Raw genomic sequence first — 16430 nt, 5'->3', positions numbered from 1 at the left:
TTATTAAGCATGTATCAATGCAAAGTCTGGACTCTCAATGACATGCCAGTGGCTGGACGTTTTGTATTGGTACAAGTTGAAGTTACAATGACCTGTCCAATCAGCCTGCATGATTTTGAATATAATTCATATTTTCAGTCATGGTGGGTAGGTTCTAGTTTAGTCAGTCAGGCAACATTTTCATGACCAAATAATGTTTTCAGTTCTTGGTAAAATATGAATCAGTATGAATGACCTGCTTTCTGCCATGAAGATTCACTTAACTCATTCACTAAATGAAGTTTGGGAAGTTTGCACTTTAACTTCCAATGGGTGGAGCCAAAGCCTTTTGACAGAATCAAATTATGTCCTCACATTTCAAACAAATGTCAATATCTCTGGAACTATAGGCATTATGAAAGAAGTATAAATGGCAAATTCTTCAGCACAAATTATTTTTATAGTGGTATTTTTCTTTAGGTTCTATGTCTTAAACCGAATTTTATAAGTCACAGTAAACATAGTAACTATTACATTTGTAAACTTTTGTAAACAATTTACAGTATCTCAGCAACCATTCAAGTTACACACACGCACAGCATCATTTTATTCATCTAGCTGAGAGCTTTCGTATGAGGCTAAGGAGTTCTGTCTGCATTACTTGGTTGTTGAGATATTTAGAAACGTGTAAATTATATCTATATAAATTAATATCATAAAAACAACAGTAATATCTATTTACCTGCACTAGATAGGAAGCAAATATTAATGCAGTTGAGTCTGCTATTGTGTAAGCTTTAAGATGAAAATTTTAAAACCTTGCACATAGCATGGTTTTGGAATTATTGATGCAAATATGAAAAGGCAATATTTGACACCTAGAGGTGTCAGTAGGAGTTAACTGCAGATGCACCTGGAGACATCACTCAGATGTAATGAGTTAATATCACCCTGTGTCTGAATGGGTTTTTATCATTTTGCCTAATAGCCTATTTGCCACATAATTATTTATCGAACTCAATTAAGTGAAGAGCTCTTTTCAGCAAATGATTGTTTCAGAGAATTTTTTTCCTGGGGAAAGGAAGTAGTTGGCTATCATTGGGAATTTGCCGTTTTCCACACTGTAGTGTGATCTCAAAGTTGGTATATTTAGTTAGGAGATGGGGGAAGCCCACATTTTGCTGAGTTTTAAATTGTGAAGTGTTTGTTACAGTCAGTAGCTGGCTCACTAGTTTTTTTTCCCTTGGAAAAAATTTGCTGAAATGATCATTCGCTGAAAAGCGCTTTCGCTTAATTGAGTTTGATGAATAGCGATTTGTTGTATTGGCTTTTTGACAAAATGATATAGACCCATCTGAATCCGAGTAATGGATAAATCAGTACTGTGTCAATGAAACTCACACTTAAGTGTAAGTGCTGTCTGAAATTACAAAGATTAGTCCAGCTCAAATGTGTAAATGTCAGACATGTAGTAACTACAGTAATCGACCAGAATGACATGTCAGAAAATTGTTGTACCATTTTCCAGAAAAAGCAGTTTGTGTACTGTGGGTATGCTACCTCTTGTTTAATGTAATACATTTTAATGGCTACTTACTGACGTGTATAGGTATCCTTCACTGTTCATGGCCAAATACAACTTTGTTTGTACGCCTTGAATCGCTACTACTCGAAGACCCACTGGTATAAGGTTAAATAATGCTGAAACATAATAAAACAAAACAAACCTAAGTTGTATTTTACTCAGTAAAGCACAATTTGTAAACGTATTTAAATACAATTCAGTGTATTATTTTGTTTAATATTTCGAAGCAGACATACTCAATGAGAAGTCAGACTCTCTCATTTTGTAACATGCAGTACTGTACTGAAATCACATTAAAATGTAAAATCTGCTAAAACATAATAGAACACATTTAAGTTTTGTTATGCAGTGGTTGTAAATGTTTTTAGTAGTACCAGCATAAAGTGATAGGATAGTATACAAAATAATGTAATGTAAGCCATGAGTTTTCTTAAATGTTGTCTGCACCTTATAGAGATACACATACCCATACTATTTTATGTCAAAATAAGAGAATAAAATCAACACTTTTGGAGCCTTTCAGTTCAAAAAATGGTCTGCACTGTTGTGGTAGGACAGGTAGCTTACATACTTCTAAGTTGGGAGTTGCTGACTGAAAGCTTATTGTCTGTTATTCTAAAAGTGTATTAGTTCTGGTTTAAGCACTTTGGCTTTGGGCCAGTTATTTTACATTAAGAAGGTGTGGTCTGCACTCTTGCGGGAGGAGAGGATAGATTCTGCCCTTCTGTGCTGGGAGTTTCTGGTTAAAGGCTTATTGTGCCTCCTTATTTGAACTATTTCTTTCTGAAATTGGAACGCCTTGTTTACTGTGCATAGACTAAATTCAGACCTGCTGAATCTAGCTTTGTTTGTATAACTTGAGCATTAATTCGGACCATTTTTTTTGGAGAAGGTTCCCCTGCACTCTAGTGGCAGGAGTATACAGTTAGAACTTGTCTGATCGAAGACTGCTGGAACGGGGCTCAGTTTTTAGCTTTTCATTGGTTAATTTGTTTAAATTAGTTTGCTCATTTGCTACTGTTATATAAAAAAAAAAATACACTTCATGCATCGCCGCTTAGCTAGGGTTAAACTTTTCCCAGCACCATAAAGTCTGCTCTTCAAATTTCCTTTAGAACTAGCCAGTTTTTTTAATTTTAGCATTAAAATCTGTTTCCTTGAGCTCAGCACTTGTTCAGAACTCGTAATCACTAAATAACCTACAAAGTACTACAGGACTCAACTTTCCTCACTTGTCTAGAGGAAAACAGTTTTTAGCACTTAATAAATAAGCACCTATCCAGGCATGTCTAAGGGTCAGCTCCTGGTGTTTTCTCCTGTCTACCTGATGAATCTGGGCATCTTGGGGCAATGCAGAAATTTCCTCATGTACACAGACAACCCACTCCTCCTAATACCCAACACTACAACCTGTGAGAGATGCATTTATATAGCCAAACTGAAAGCAAAGCTATCTTCACCCAAGACTGGACTAAACAGTCAAGAGGAGAAGACAAACACTTGCACCACACCACACTCATCACATAGTCCCTCAAAACCTATACCATCAAAACACACACATAGAAACACGAAACACACACCTACATTCATAGAAGCTCTCAATAAAAATCTGCTCAAGCAACAGAGACCTCCAAAGCAGAAACACAAACAACCTCCACCCCCAAACACAACCCAAATGACACATAGCCCACAAACTCAGTCACTCAACCACAGCCCATAAGGCATAACAATGTACCCAACATTCTAGTCACAGGTGACTCTATAGTCAGGCACACTGATGTTCCACTCACCAGGCTAAACAAGGAGAATGTTACTGTCAGCTGCCTGTCGGGAGCCAGGATCCGCTAAATAATGCACGCACTTAAGGTCACTCCACAAGTACAAAAATTACTCTGTCATTGTCCATGTTGGTGTGAATGACCTGAGACATACCTCCCTGGACTATGTGAAAAGAGACATGGAGGAGCTCTCCAATCTTGTAGCCTAGGCAGGTATGACCCTAGCCCTGAGTAGCATCCTGCCATCACCCAGAAAGATACCACAGTACTAGGACAAAATGATTGACTTCAACAATTGGCTAAGCCTCTGGTGTCATACTAAGAGGATCCAGTATCTGTCTGCCCAGGATGACATGATCGACAGACCATGATGCTTTGCCAGAGATGGCCTGCACCTGTTGCCCTTGGGATTCTGGATACTGGCTATGGCTCTTGCCACACCTATAGTGACTTTTTTAGGCAAGGTTCAAATGACAAATTCACCACCTTAACAGATACAAGCAAGCAAAATCTGAGGGTAATGCCACTCAATGCTAGAAGTCTAAACCTCAAAATGCATTCACTCGAGGCACTCCTTAAAATGGAGAACGTCGACATCTGTACAGTGACAGAGACCTGGTTCAAGGCTCCAGAGAGCACCCCTGCATTACCAGGCTATAATTCATACCACACCTTTCGGCCACCTAACCTGGACCAAAACACTAAAGGCGGAGGCGTGTCCATATTCATTAAGGATATCCACACCTCCAGGCTAGTTGCTCTGCATAATGCATCTGAGATTATCCAAGTGCAACTAACTCTGGGCAAGACCACAATTCAAATGTTAACTTGCTACAGATCCCCCACCATGCCCCAGGATTCCCACTCCTCATTTCTTGATACACTGGAAAATATTAAGCTACAACCCAACACCCAAATAATGGGCGATTTCAATTACCCACCATTAACTGGGAAAACTACTCATGTACTAACTCTTTTGCTCAACGTTTTCTGGAATTCATAAATTCCAAAGCCTTGGATCAACTTATCCACACCACCACCAGGGGCAGCAATATCCTAGACCTGGTCATTACCAACATGGGTGACCGGTGTTCCACACCAGAGGTCAATTCCTCGTTGGTCAGATCAGACCACAAGCTAATCACCCTAGACATCCATATCCCACCCCCCCACTCCCCATTAGGTTAACCATCGTAAAAATTTCTGCAAAGCCAACTTCACACTTCTTAAGACAGAAGTGGCAAATTTCACAACACCCATGCAGAATGACAATAGAGGTACGACTGCTGAATCCTACATAAATGCACTTTATAAACACTTACACTAGTGCATGAATCATGCTATCCCTAAAGGAACCAAGATGCTATCCTCCAAAAAAAGGAATCCAATCTGGTGATCCCCTGCCATAAATAAACTCTACAACAGAAGAAAGAAACTATTGCAAAAAAGAGTAAAATCCCATGATTGGTGGAACTCCCTGGTCAGCCTCAGTAAGAAGCTGAGATCCCTCATAAAATCATCCAAAGCTAGTTACAAAACAAAATTGCCACTGATTCTAAAGACAACTGCAAAGCATTCTATAGCTATGTCAAGAATCTCAATGGCAACACTCAGATATGCTCTGAGTTGCAGCACAATGGCACTAAATATACAGAACCAACTGATATTGCAAACATCCTGGCAGATAGATTCAGTGCTAACTTTACCCCCCCCCCTCTCACCCCATAAAGGGCCCATCTATATACCGGAAGAATGCAAAGTTCCTGCAATCACGGCTACACAGGTAAAAAGCACATTCTCCAAAGCCAAGAACACACCATCCATGGGACCTGACAACAACCCAGGCTGCATTCTACACGAACTGCAGAATGAACTGGTACCCCACCTAAGCACCATGTTCAGTCATAGCCTCACCTCAGGCTTTGTGCCCACTGAATGGCACATAGCAACAGTTATCCCACTCCACAAAGGGGGAGCCACCACGGACCCCGGGAACTATCACCAAATTAGCCTAATGAGCCTGGTCTGCAAGGCCATGGAACGTATCATCATGGAACTTATACACAAAGATATTGGTAATCTCCAAACTCTGGACCCCACCCAGTTCGGGTTTTTAAAAGGCAGATCATGTCTCCTAAACCTAATAGACTTCTTTGAAGCAGTCACCAAAGCCGTAGATGAGGGTAAGGTGGTTCACACAGCCTATCTAGATCTCGCCAAGGCTTTTGACACCACCTCCCTCTCTGGAATTATAGATAAACTCACTAAACTAGGTATGAATCTCTATGTCACAAGATGGGTTGCCAACTGGCTCACTGACAGAACCCACACTGTGAAAGTAGCAGACTCCAAATCTGACTTCAGACCAGTGGCAAGTGGAGTACCACAGGGTTCAGTCCTGGATCCTCTTCTGTTTGGTATCTACTTTTCTGAAGTACAGGCTAACACAAAAGATCATTGGCTAATGAAGTTCGCAGATGACTGCAAACTAGGAGCCATAATCGAAACCCCTAATGATGTGGACATCCTACAAAAAGGCCTCATGGAGACAGATGCCTGGTGTCAAAGCCATGGCCTCAAGCTCAATGCCAAAAAGTACACTGTCATCCCCTTTGGTAAAAACTCTGTACCCATGAGCTACCACATAGGTGGTAGTCTACTTAACACCGAAAGTGTGATAAGAGACCTTGGGAGACAGGTGGACAGTAGTCTCTCCTTTGATAATCACATTGCCACTATAGTCAGGAAATCCTTCTATGTGGCACACCTCATCACAAAAGGTTTCTCATCCAGGAAAAACGAGATCATTGTTCCCCTCTACTCGTCACTCATTAGACCCATTATAAAGTACAACGCCCCTTTTGGTATGTACCTCACAAGATAACTACAACAACTGGAAAGGCCACAGAAATACTTCACAAAGAGGATTACCGGCCTCAAACAGATGCCCTATACAGACCATCTCAAAAAACTTCAGCTTTACTCCATCGCATATCACTTACTCAGAGGTGATCTCTGCCTAACATACAAAGCTATGTCAAACCCAGAGCTGTTGGACATGCTCCACTTAAATAAATCCCAATCCCTCCGAGCTACATGCTCTAAGGACCTAAACCTTGTCACTACAATAAACAGAACATGCTGGAGGGATAGATTCCTGTCCCAGAGACTTCCCATACTCTGGAACAATCTACCTATCTATATCAAACAAAGCTCCTCATTAGCACTCTTCAAGAAAAATCTTGATGATGGATGGGAAATAGGAAATTCACCCTGGGGATCACTTCTGTGGCTCTGCTCGACAGGGGCACAGGAAAATAATTTTCTTGGGTGGCAAAAGGCAGGGTACCTTTTTGGCTAGGCATATATAGGCCCTAGGGCCAATAGCCTAGTACCTACCTATGAACCTATAAATAAGGAAGAGGCCACAGATGTAAATAAACAAACATGAAAAATACATCAGAAATTCAGTTTATTACCTTGTGAGGATAATGAAAGATGCACACAAGAACAGAAGAACAGTTAGTACAGAATCAGTTAAAAATAAATTAAAAATCTGATAGAAAAAGACCCCGTCCTGCTTATCCTTATTCATGTGTGCTAACCTTAACCCTCTCCCTACTCCTGCATAGCATATTGGCCTTCTGTTGACTCACCATTTACAGCAGCTATCATCCCACCTGGGACTGCTTGGTACTTCCTCTGAAACACGCAGTAACAATCTGCATCTATTCTCAAGTCACATTACTTCTTCAGTGCAGACTCTGATCCTCTCCCTCTACACAGTGAAATGTGCACTCCCTTCTGTACAGCAATAAGTGAAGCTTCCTGATTCCCAATTAGCCAACTAGTCACTGTAGTTCGCTGCTTGTCTCCTCCCTTCTTAGCTGGGATTGTGTACACTGATTGTCTCCTCCCTTCTCACCTGTCAGTCATTGGTGTCCACTACTACTTCCTACTCTCTGAATTTTTTCAATAGTCAAAAGTCATGGTCTCCACTCACAGGAGATCAAATCTCCTACTCCCCATCACAGACTCCTTCTCTAGATAAGAAATATTTCATATTCATGCTTTCATATATAGACCTGCATGATGTCTAAAACAATCATCACAGAACATAAAACTAGCTTAGCTTGCTTAGAAATAATGCCCGCAATACTTCTGCTGGAGAAAATCTATTTTGACAGTTTCAGGTGTTCATTCATTTAACAAATATTGATCTCATCAGTGACCAGGATCCTGGTCACACACAGACAAACAGACAAACACACAGACACACACACACACACACACACACACACGCACACACATGCACACACGCACACACACACACACACACACACACACACACACACACACACACACACACACACACACACACACACACACACACACACACACACACACACACACACACACACACACACACACACACACACACACATAGTCATGCTCTGAAAAAATTCTTCTATCTGCTTAATCTTCATGATTGCAATTTGACAGCCTTGCCTACCATCTGAGCTTTCCACAGCATGTGTTGTGAACTCGTGCCACCTTTTTCCACATTTGCCCATGTATGTAGTAAGATCAGCCAGCCACTCAACTGAGACACAACTGAAACAAACATCGTACTAATGACATGCATAATGATTCTTCACCATGGGACAGTGGCAATGACCTGACTGAAGTAATGGTAGTCAAACTATGATTTGGGCAGTTTTGAATTAATACATATTTCAGCATTGCAGAACTGTCTGAATACTGTCCATACCACAGTCACAAATCAGAAAGTTATGCATCCTTCCTTCAGCACATCCATTCCTACAGCTGATTCATAAAATAGGATACTCCCTCCTCCCCCCAGAAATCTGTACAAGCGTGATGAGACAACCTTCCCTCCAGACAAGTTCTGGCTATATACCACTATGCACCCTTCTTTCACAGCACATCTGTCCTAGTGTACTTAATGCATACAAAATCCCCCTCCCATTACACTTCCATGGTAGTGTCCATTTAGGCTGCTAGTATCATGATGTACACCTGTAAATCTCCTTTCCAAAATAGGTTTAAGTCACTGTCAGGATGAATACAGAAATGACCATTCCTCCTCATCCTCAGCACCTCCATCCACAACACTGTATCCTTTAAAACATACAAATATTCATTGATTCATTGTACCCTGAAAAATAATTCACGGACAAGGACAGGCTGTGGTTGGCACTGAACCAGCGTCTCTGGGTTGTGATGACTACTCCATAGCTCGTACTACTGATAATGTTGGATAATTGATATGGTATTCTGCAAAAACACTTCCAGACAACAACTGGCATTATATCCCTTTACTTAACATCATTTACAGAATAAAAACCCACTGCCGCAATAGTAAAACAAAAATCATCTTCTGCACACCATAACTATCGGTTATCATCTCCAATGTGACTACAGACCATAAAAACTGTAAAGCTCTTGCAAGGGACAACATCCTCTGTAGTACTGATACTGGAGCTTTGATCTCACATATGTACATCCTTCTTCCACACAACCCCCATCCCCATTATACAATGACCAATCCACTTGCTGTAATAACACTGCTGAGGAACTTTATTGGCAATGTTTGCTGTCAATTTCCTGTCAGTGTGCTTCACTGTCAATGTCATTCTCCTGAAGAAAACACTAAGGAATCAGCTTATGCCCTCCATTACAAGAGATAAACTGCCCTGCATTCTACATATGTGCCACAAGCACAACCTATTTTTAGTCCCTTATTACCCCCCCCCCCATGCATACACTGAAAGTTCATAACTAATCTATTAGTTCACCCTTAATCAGAGTTCGGACAAGCAAATATCACTTCAGGATGCACTGCATGGGTTACAAAAGCAGGGTTCTGAAAGAAAGTTGTGAAGACAGAAAACCTGATAGAGATTTCAGCCTGTTTGTGATTGTAATTGTGCACTGTATAATGTCGAACCTGTCCAAAGAATGAGTTGCAGAGAGAACGTTACTGATGCTTTGTTAGACATGACACACTTTAGAACGTCAGTGATAATGAGTAATAACAAAAACAAGACCAGAAACACTATGTAAAAGTAATAATTAACCTGAGCAATTTCCATATTCCAATATTTATAGATTGTTAAGATGAATGGTTAGCTTAAACAATCTAAAACGAGAGATGGGAGCAAGAAGCCATTAACCAGAGTAATGCATTCAGAGTGATAACTGGCAGGAAAACAAACAGTTTTTTTACTTGTTGCATTTGATCTGCTTTTCACTGTCTCATATAAGATGTATTTTAGTATGCTTAAAACTCCTGTTGTAATATTCATTTAAATATTAAGGCAGAATGGATAGCGTTTAAATGATATATGTTGTGACTTTATTTAGCTGATCTCTAATTAAGTAAGGACAAATGTAACTCACAATGAGTTCACTTCAAGCATCTTTTGGCATTTTCTCTGAATGTGAAACAGGGGAACTAGCTTAATGATGTCAGTGTTGATTTTCTACCACTAAACTCCATTTTTCAGATTTATAGCAATACATATGTCAATACATTTACAATAGACAAAGGCAAAACTCTGAGAATAAAATGCTTCAGGGCCTTTTTCCATGTCAACAAACATCTTGAGGAGAAATGAAGTGACAGCATCCATAACACTTTGTCTGAAACATTTAATAAGATACTAACACTGATACTGAAGGAACAACAGTCTATCAAACTTTTCATGGTAAAATTTAATAAAATGATATCACACCAATTTTCACCAAGACATTAAAACCAGGGCCTGAGCTCATGAAGTGTTAACTAGTTTTCTATACAGGACATTTTCAGGTAATTGAATGAGGAGGGCATCCTGAGGAGAAGTATCCTGCTAGAAAATAAACTTGTGTTTCTAGTTCTGCGCGATAATTATCTTGATCAGAGACCAAGTCTTTTATTGTTATCCTAATGTGACGGCTTTATATCTCCTTATTTTTGTTTGCCTATTTTGATTTGTAGGTTAGAAAACTTATATACAAGTATATCCTGTCACATGATAACTGTCTGACACATAGGTAGGCATCACCTGCACCACTCAGAATAGTCTGTCTCAAATATAAGGCTACTGCTAATGTTGACTGAGTGATTCAGCAATGGGCAAACTACCTTAGATAAGGAATTATGACCTCCTGAGGCCAAAATAATGGATGTTACAAAGAATACAGGATGCTAAGAACAACTTCAGACTAGTCATTATTCCTATGGGTTGACTGGTGTCAGGTGTTCCATTCTGAATGGGATGCACAGTGTAATGTTAAAATTATCCATAGTACTTTCTAGCCCTTTCTGATGCAGAAGAGAGTTCTGTACTGTGTGACATCCTGCCATAACCAAAGGTGATGCTCTGATTTACATAAAAGATAACTGTCTCTAATATCTGCCTTTGAAACCGATGGATGTCAGAAGGAATTTGGTGTGTAACCACATGGATAGAGATGTGCAGTTTACCATCATGCTTTGCAGGTACTGGCCCTAAAATCTCCCCTCAGGGAGGATGAATCTTAAATAAGAAGCTTGCTCTTACTGCTGCTGCAGTATTTTTTTAATGGACATCCCAGAGTACCACCTAAGAAGAGTAACAAAAGGACACTGAGTCTCCTTACTAACCAAAGTTGAAATAAGAAGAAGTGAAGTCCTGAGGCCTTTCTAACTCTGGAGGCTGTGAAGAACTGCAGTATCATAGCCTCATTAAAGGCCTGTCTCACATCTCCCACATTCCAAGGTACAATGTCTTCAACGCTGGGATTGCATAAGGCATGTCCACATACACCCATAATGGTCATAATGGTCTTAGTGCAAGGTAATTTAATGCTGACCATACAGAAATAATGGGAATCATCACAACAATCAATAACACTCATCACCAAAAAATAAAACAGATATGCTCATTACCAGCTATATGGTTGTTACTACCCCTCTTTAGGACTCCAAAATAATGAATACCACACAGACAGAGAGAGACCAGTAATCAAAATTATAGTACATTCATTATGACTTACCACATGTACCCTGCAAGTAAATGGGACAGTTACACTTCCATTAGTAAGTGCACCTAATACCTCATTTTTTAACTAATACTGATTTCTTGCAGTAAGTATTCAAAATCCATCTGGGGAAAAACATCTTTGATATTATTTTGATAAAAATATCAATAATTTACTTAGTTCTTACAACAACCTTCATTACCATCACCATCATTACCCTCACCATTATTACCACCACCATCATTGCCACCACCATCATTACCACCACTGTCATTACCACCACCATCATTACCACCACTGTCATTACCACTACTGTCATTACCCTCACCATCATTACCATCACCATCATTACCCTCACCATCATTACCATCACCATCATTACCCTCACCATCATTACCACCACAATCATTACCACCACCATCATTACCACTACCATCATTACCACCACCATCATTACCACCACCATCATTAACACCACTGTCATTACCACCACCATCATTATCATTACCATCATTACTCTCACCATCATTGCCACCACCATCATTACCAGCACCATCATTACCACTACCATCATTACCACCACCATCATTACCACCACTGTCATTACCACCACCATCATTACCACCACCGTCATTACCACTACTGTCATTACCCTCACCATCATTACCATCACCATCATTACCACCACCATCATTACCACCACTGTCATTACCACCACCATCATTATCATTACCATCATTACTCTCACCATCATTGCCACCACCATCATTACCACTACTGTCATTACCACTACCATCACCACCACCATCATTGCCATCACCATCATTACCACCACTGTCATTACCACCACCATCATTACCATCACCATCATTACCCTCACCATCATTGCCACCATCATTACCACCACCATCATTACCACCACCATCATTACCACCATCATCATTGCCATCACCATCATTACCACCACCATCATTACCACTACTGTCATTACCATCACCATCATCACATTTTCCACTGTTACTTCACATAACAATATAGGGGTATTTCCAATCAAAACAAAGACTAGGTTTGTGTACAGTACCACTGCGTTTAGGGATTTTTCCAATAGTATGTACCACCAAATTAATGATGTCCATACCAGCTCTACAACAATTAAAACATTAAATTTGACCAATACATCAGCTGCTAACAGTTTCATTAATTCTGTGTCACTATAGTTTGCTGTATCATATAATACATCCTCATAGCACACAGATATAGAGAAGGGTTTAAAAACTCAGGCGGTGGAATTACAGGATAAACAAATCATATAACAAGAAGAAAATGTTCTATGTAACCTACAAACAGTATTTCAAAACATGATCCAATTAATCCTAAAAGTACTATTAAGGACTATATGCTTAGCTAAGACCTATAATAAGCTATGAACCAGGGACAGTGCATTCATAGTCTACTGGAATGACAAAATGGAAGAAAAGAATATACTCTATAACTATATAAGAAAGTTAGCTATGCTGTGCAATACTGTAGTATTCCAGAAATCAACTGCATAATATATTTTTAGCCACAAGTCAAAACGAATATCCTAGCAAAGAAATTCATCTTCACCTTCAGAACCTCAACAAGTGAAACCACTACTGTCCTATTCTCAGATGGTGAATTCCCCCCACCTCAAGTTATATTTCCAGATCATACTGAAACAGTCTTTGGCAAAATCAGTAACATTATTTCTAGAGATCCCAAAGCATCACAGTAACTTTTCTCAGTACTATAAAAATATAAGCTAGTAAGTCGTTGATGTCTTATTAACCAAACATTTTGTCAGAGGCTTTCCCCTAATTAAGACAATAAGTTATATGGAGTCTCTATCCACAAATATGATCTGCATCTTATTCAAGTATGTACAGACCCACTTCAGCCACAACTGTAGTCTGTAGAAGGTTCTGGAGAATATCATTATGAAACTCATTTAGAGGGTCAAATGTAATTCACTGCTTCGAGATAAGATCCAATATGCTAAGGCAAGGTCACATCTGCTAAATTCACTTACTTTTACAGAGGAGGCTGTAGAAGGTGAGGGATTACATTTACACACAGAATACCTTGACCTTGCAAAGGCCTTTGACACAATCCCCCTCTAAGAAGTTGAATCAAAAGCTGTGAGTTGAGGACAATAAATGCATTGTCTTCTGGTCTGAGAACTGGCATTCTAGTAGTCTCCGTATGGTAAAGGTGGTAGGTAGACAATGACTCCTCAGTGGGAATTGCAAGTTTCATGTCTTGGTCTACTTTTTTTTCAGATTCATGGCTTTATAAGAAGTGACTCTCTTTTCTAAGTTCACTGATAATTGAAAACTGGACAGTACTTTCCTCTATCCCTCGGCCATAATAATTAAGGATTTGACATAACCTATACTTGCTGAGAAAATAATGGTTTTACATATGCTTATGCTTTAGAGAACAATCTATCATATAATTTGGTGCAACTTTGCTCTCCATTCTTACCGCCACTTTAATTTATGCCCTTCTTGAGACCATTTGGCTTAACCTTAGACATCATATGCTTGACATGCAACAGGGTTTCACATAGTGTATTTCTAAATGAGATGGAGAATTGTAATAATTGCAATATAAACTGGCACATTATTAACTGTGTCAAAAATTTATTGTTTGATAAGAAATAAAGTTAGATTAGCTAAAGTATTTTCTGACTGGATAACTACAAATAATGGACCTCCACAGGGTTCAGTGTTGGGGCCTATCTGTTTAATCTTCTTATGTCAACACTACAATCTAAACAGGAAAACTGGATAAGTAAATATGCTGATGACTCTTAAGATTGCTAATGTTATGACCGATTTAAAATATGAAATCATAATGTAAAGTGACCTTGATATATTACTTCACTGGTCTGAATTACATTTGTTTAGGTTCAGTGCCAGTAAGTGTACAGTTTTACACTTTGGTAATGTAAATAGAAAGTACCATTATACCTTGAATAACGAAACTCATCCAGCAAAAGAGTAAGTAAAACATCTGGGAGTACTAATATAAAGTAAATTTAAATGGCTGCAACAGTTCAACTGCAGTGAAAAGATACTATAGCATTTTAAGTATCATCCACAGGGCCACTAGTTGCAGGTCTAAGAAGATGTTACTTCCATTTGACAGAGCTTATGTTATTTAGATTCTGTTACTGAAAACCTAGTTTCCATTGTCCAACAAATTGACATATACCACTCAATGAGATTACAAGCTGATCCACACAGGTCATCATTTTGTTGTGTATCCCACATGTTTGACCAAATATAGATTATAATACCAACTTTTTCTACAAGTCTCTCTTCATAAAGAAATGTGTTCAGCTTGAGATGATTCAGAGGGTAGATGTGGTTAGCAACCTGATTTACTGAAGTAGACTTCAAAGTTGTTCCTCTTCGTATCATACCACCTCCTGAGGGAGGATATAGCATCTCAGAAACATAACTAAGTCACCTGTGTAGTTTTTGGAACAAAAGCTGCCTCCTCACCCCCTCCATATCTTCTGCAATTAAACTGTAACAACTTGCTTGCTACAAATGCAACAAGCAGCTTGTTGCAATTAAATCAGCACACACTGAGCACTTCAGCCACAACTGCAAACACAGTATTGGTATTCAGTTATAAAGTTGGTACTGCACCTGCCAATCATCACCTCCCAACTGCTTCCTTTTGGGACACATGACCACGTTGTTCTACCCTAGTTACATCTCTATAGAATCTCATTCAATGGATCCTTCAACTCTAGAAAAAAGTTTACAAACCCTTGAAATGATGCCAGCCCCTTCACACTATAAAGGGGGTCTTGATAAATATATGGCCACATATTTCAGCATGGGACATCAGCTGTTAAGCTTCTAGAAAGCCACTATGCTGCAAGTTTGTTACTGAAGGCAGGAGACAAAAAAAGCAATTTCTTCAAATGTATTTTCAGTCTATAATAACTTTTCAAAACAGCATGCAAAAAGATGGTGTCTATGGGGAGCAAAGCTCTTCATTCAGTCCATCATACTCCTTGGATCCCTGCAGTAAGGGGGTGGCATTTGAAATAATTTAATTTTTTGAAGAAATGTGCAGATGTGCTCATTCATGCAAGCTGCCTATCAAAGAATTCTGGTTCCCGTCAAGAGACGGTGTAGAAATAAACATTTGCTTTTCATATGTAATACACCAGTTCTGCTGCATGCATCTGCAAAATAACATATGGAAACTCTGTAATACAACATACTGCAGATCACTGTTAGTTTAAATAACAGCAAAGAATGGATTCCCACCTTTAAGTGAATAAAACAATTAAATTCAAGAAAAGTGACTTGAAAGACTTTTGATTTGCTGACTCGGACATACAACAACAGAAAGCAAAAATGCATACATATGGCTAGTGGATGGAAAAATATGGAAAGATGACCATAAGTTACTTTCATTTACATGTGAAAGATTACCATAAATTTCTTTTATTTATACGCATATGTTGATTTAAGGAAATCAGAAAGGAATCCTATAGCTACAGGTTCAGAGACAACAAATTAGCTGCAATGCTAGACAAGTACTTGACAAAAAAGCCACACAGCCTCAAAATTCTACCACGGGATTCAATAAACTCCATGTAGGCTATACGTGAAGCCTACATGGAGTTTGTGTGTGTGAGCAGTGATCCGCAGTGTGCAAAATCGCTCATTGCATATTCATGCCTCACACCACATTTAAACATAAATAAGCAAGATTTCATTGCTGGCAACAGTGTTACTATCCAGGAAACCATGTACGTTAACAAGGATAGCACTTCTGTTTACATCAGAGCATTGAAGGTTTGCAGTTTTGCACAGAATCCCACAATGATCACCAGGGCTTCACAGATAACTATCAATCTCCAAGTGCAAGACATCTCAACAAAGGCCAACATAATGGGGTGGGGCAATGACCCAGAAATAGGGACATATTTGACAAATCTACTCTATAGAAATGTGCTAGAATAACCAGTAAATTGTGTTGATACATGTTCTGAAGGATTTGAAGTCTGA

The 16430-nt window shown here is 39.2% G+C and overlaps 1 protein-coding gene across 7 annotated transcripts in view; it reads right to left on the bottom strand.

Moving 5' to 3' along the window:
* Positions 1–16430, bottom strand: part of FGF13 (fibroblast growth factor 13) — a 2301951-nt gene that overhangs the window by 446288 nt on the left and 1839233 nt on the right. For all 7 annotated transcript variants that reach the window (XM_044057538.1, XM_044057543.1, XM_044057542.1 and 4 more), the window contains one exon: positions 1577–1680. In XM_044057538.1, the coding sequence (XP_043913473.1) occupies positions 1577–1680 (104 nt within the window). The remainder of the gene's footprint in view (positions 1–1576; positions 1681–16430) is intronic.

The sequence above is a fragment of the Protopterus annectens genome, chromosome 15.part0 (genome assembly GCF_019279795.1).
Source record: "Protopterus annectens isolate FY-2018-M chromosome 15.part0, PAN1.0, whole genome shotgun sequence".
NCBI classification, from domain to species: Eukaryota; Metazoa; Chordata; order Ceratodontiformes; family Protopteridae; genus Protopterus; species Protopterus annectens.
This window is presented reverse-complemented; position numbering and strand designations above follow the sequence as displayed.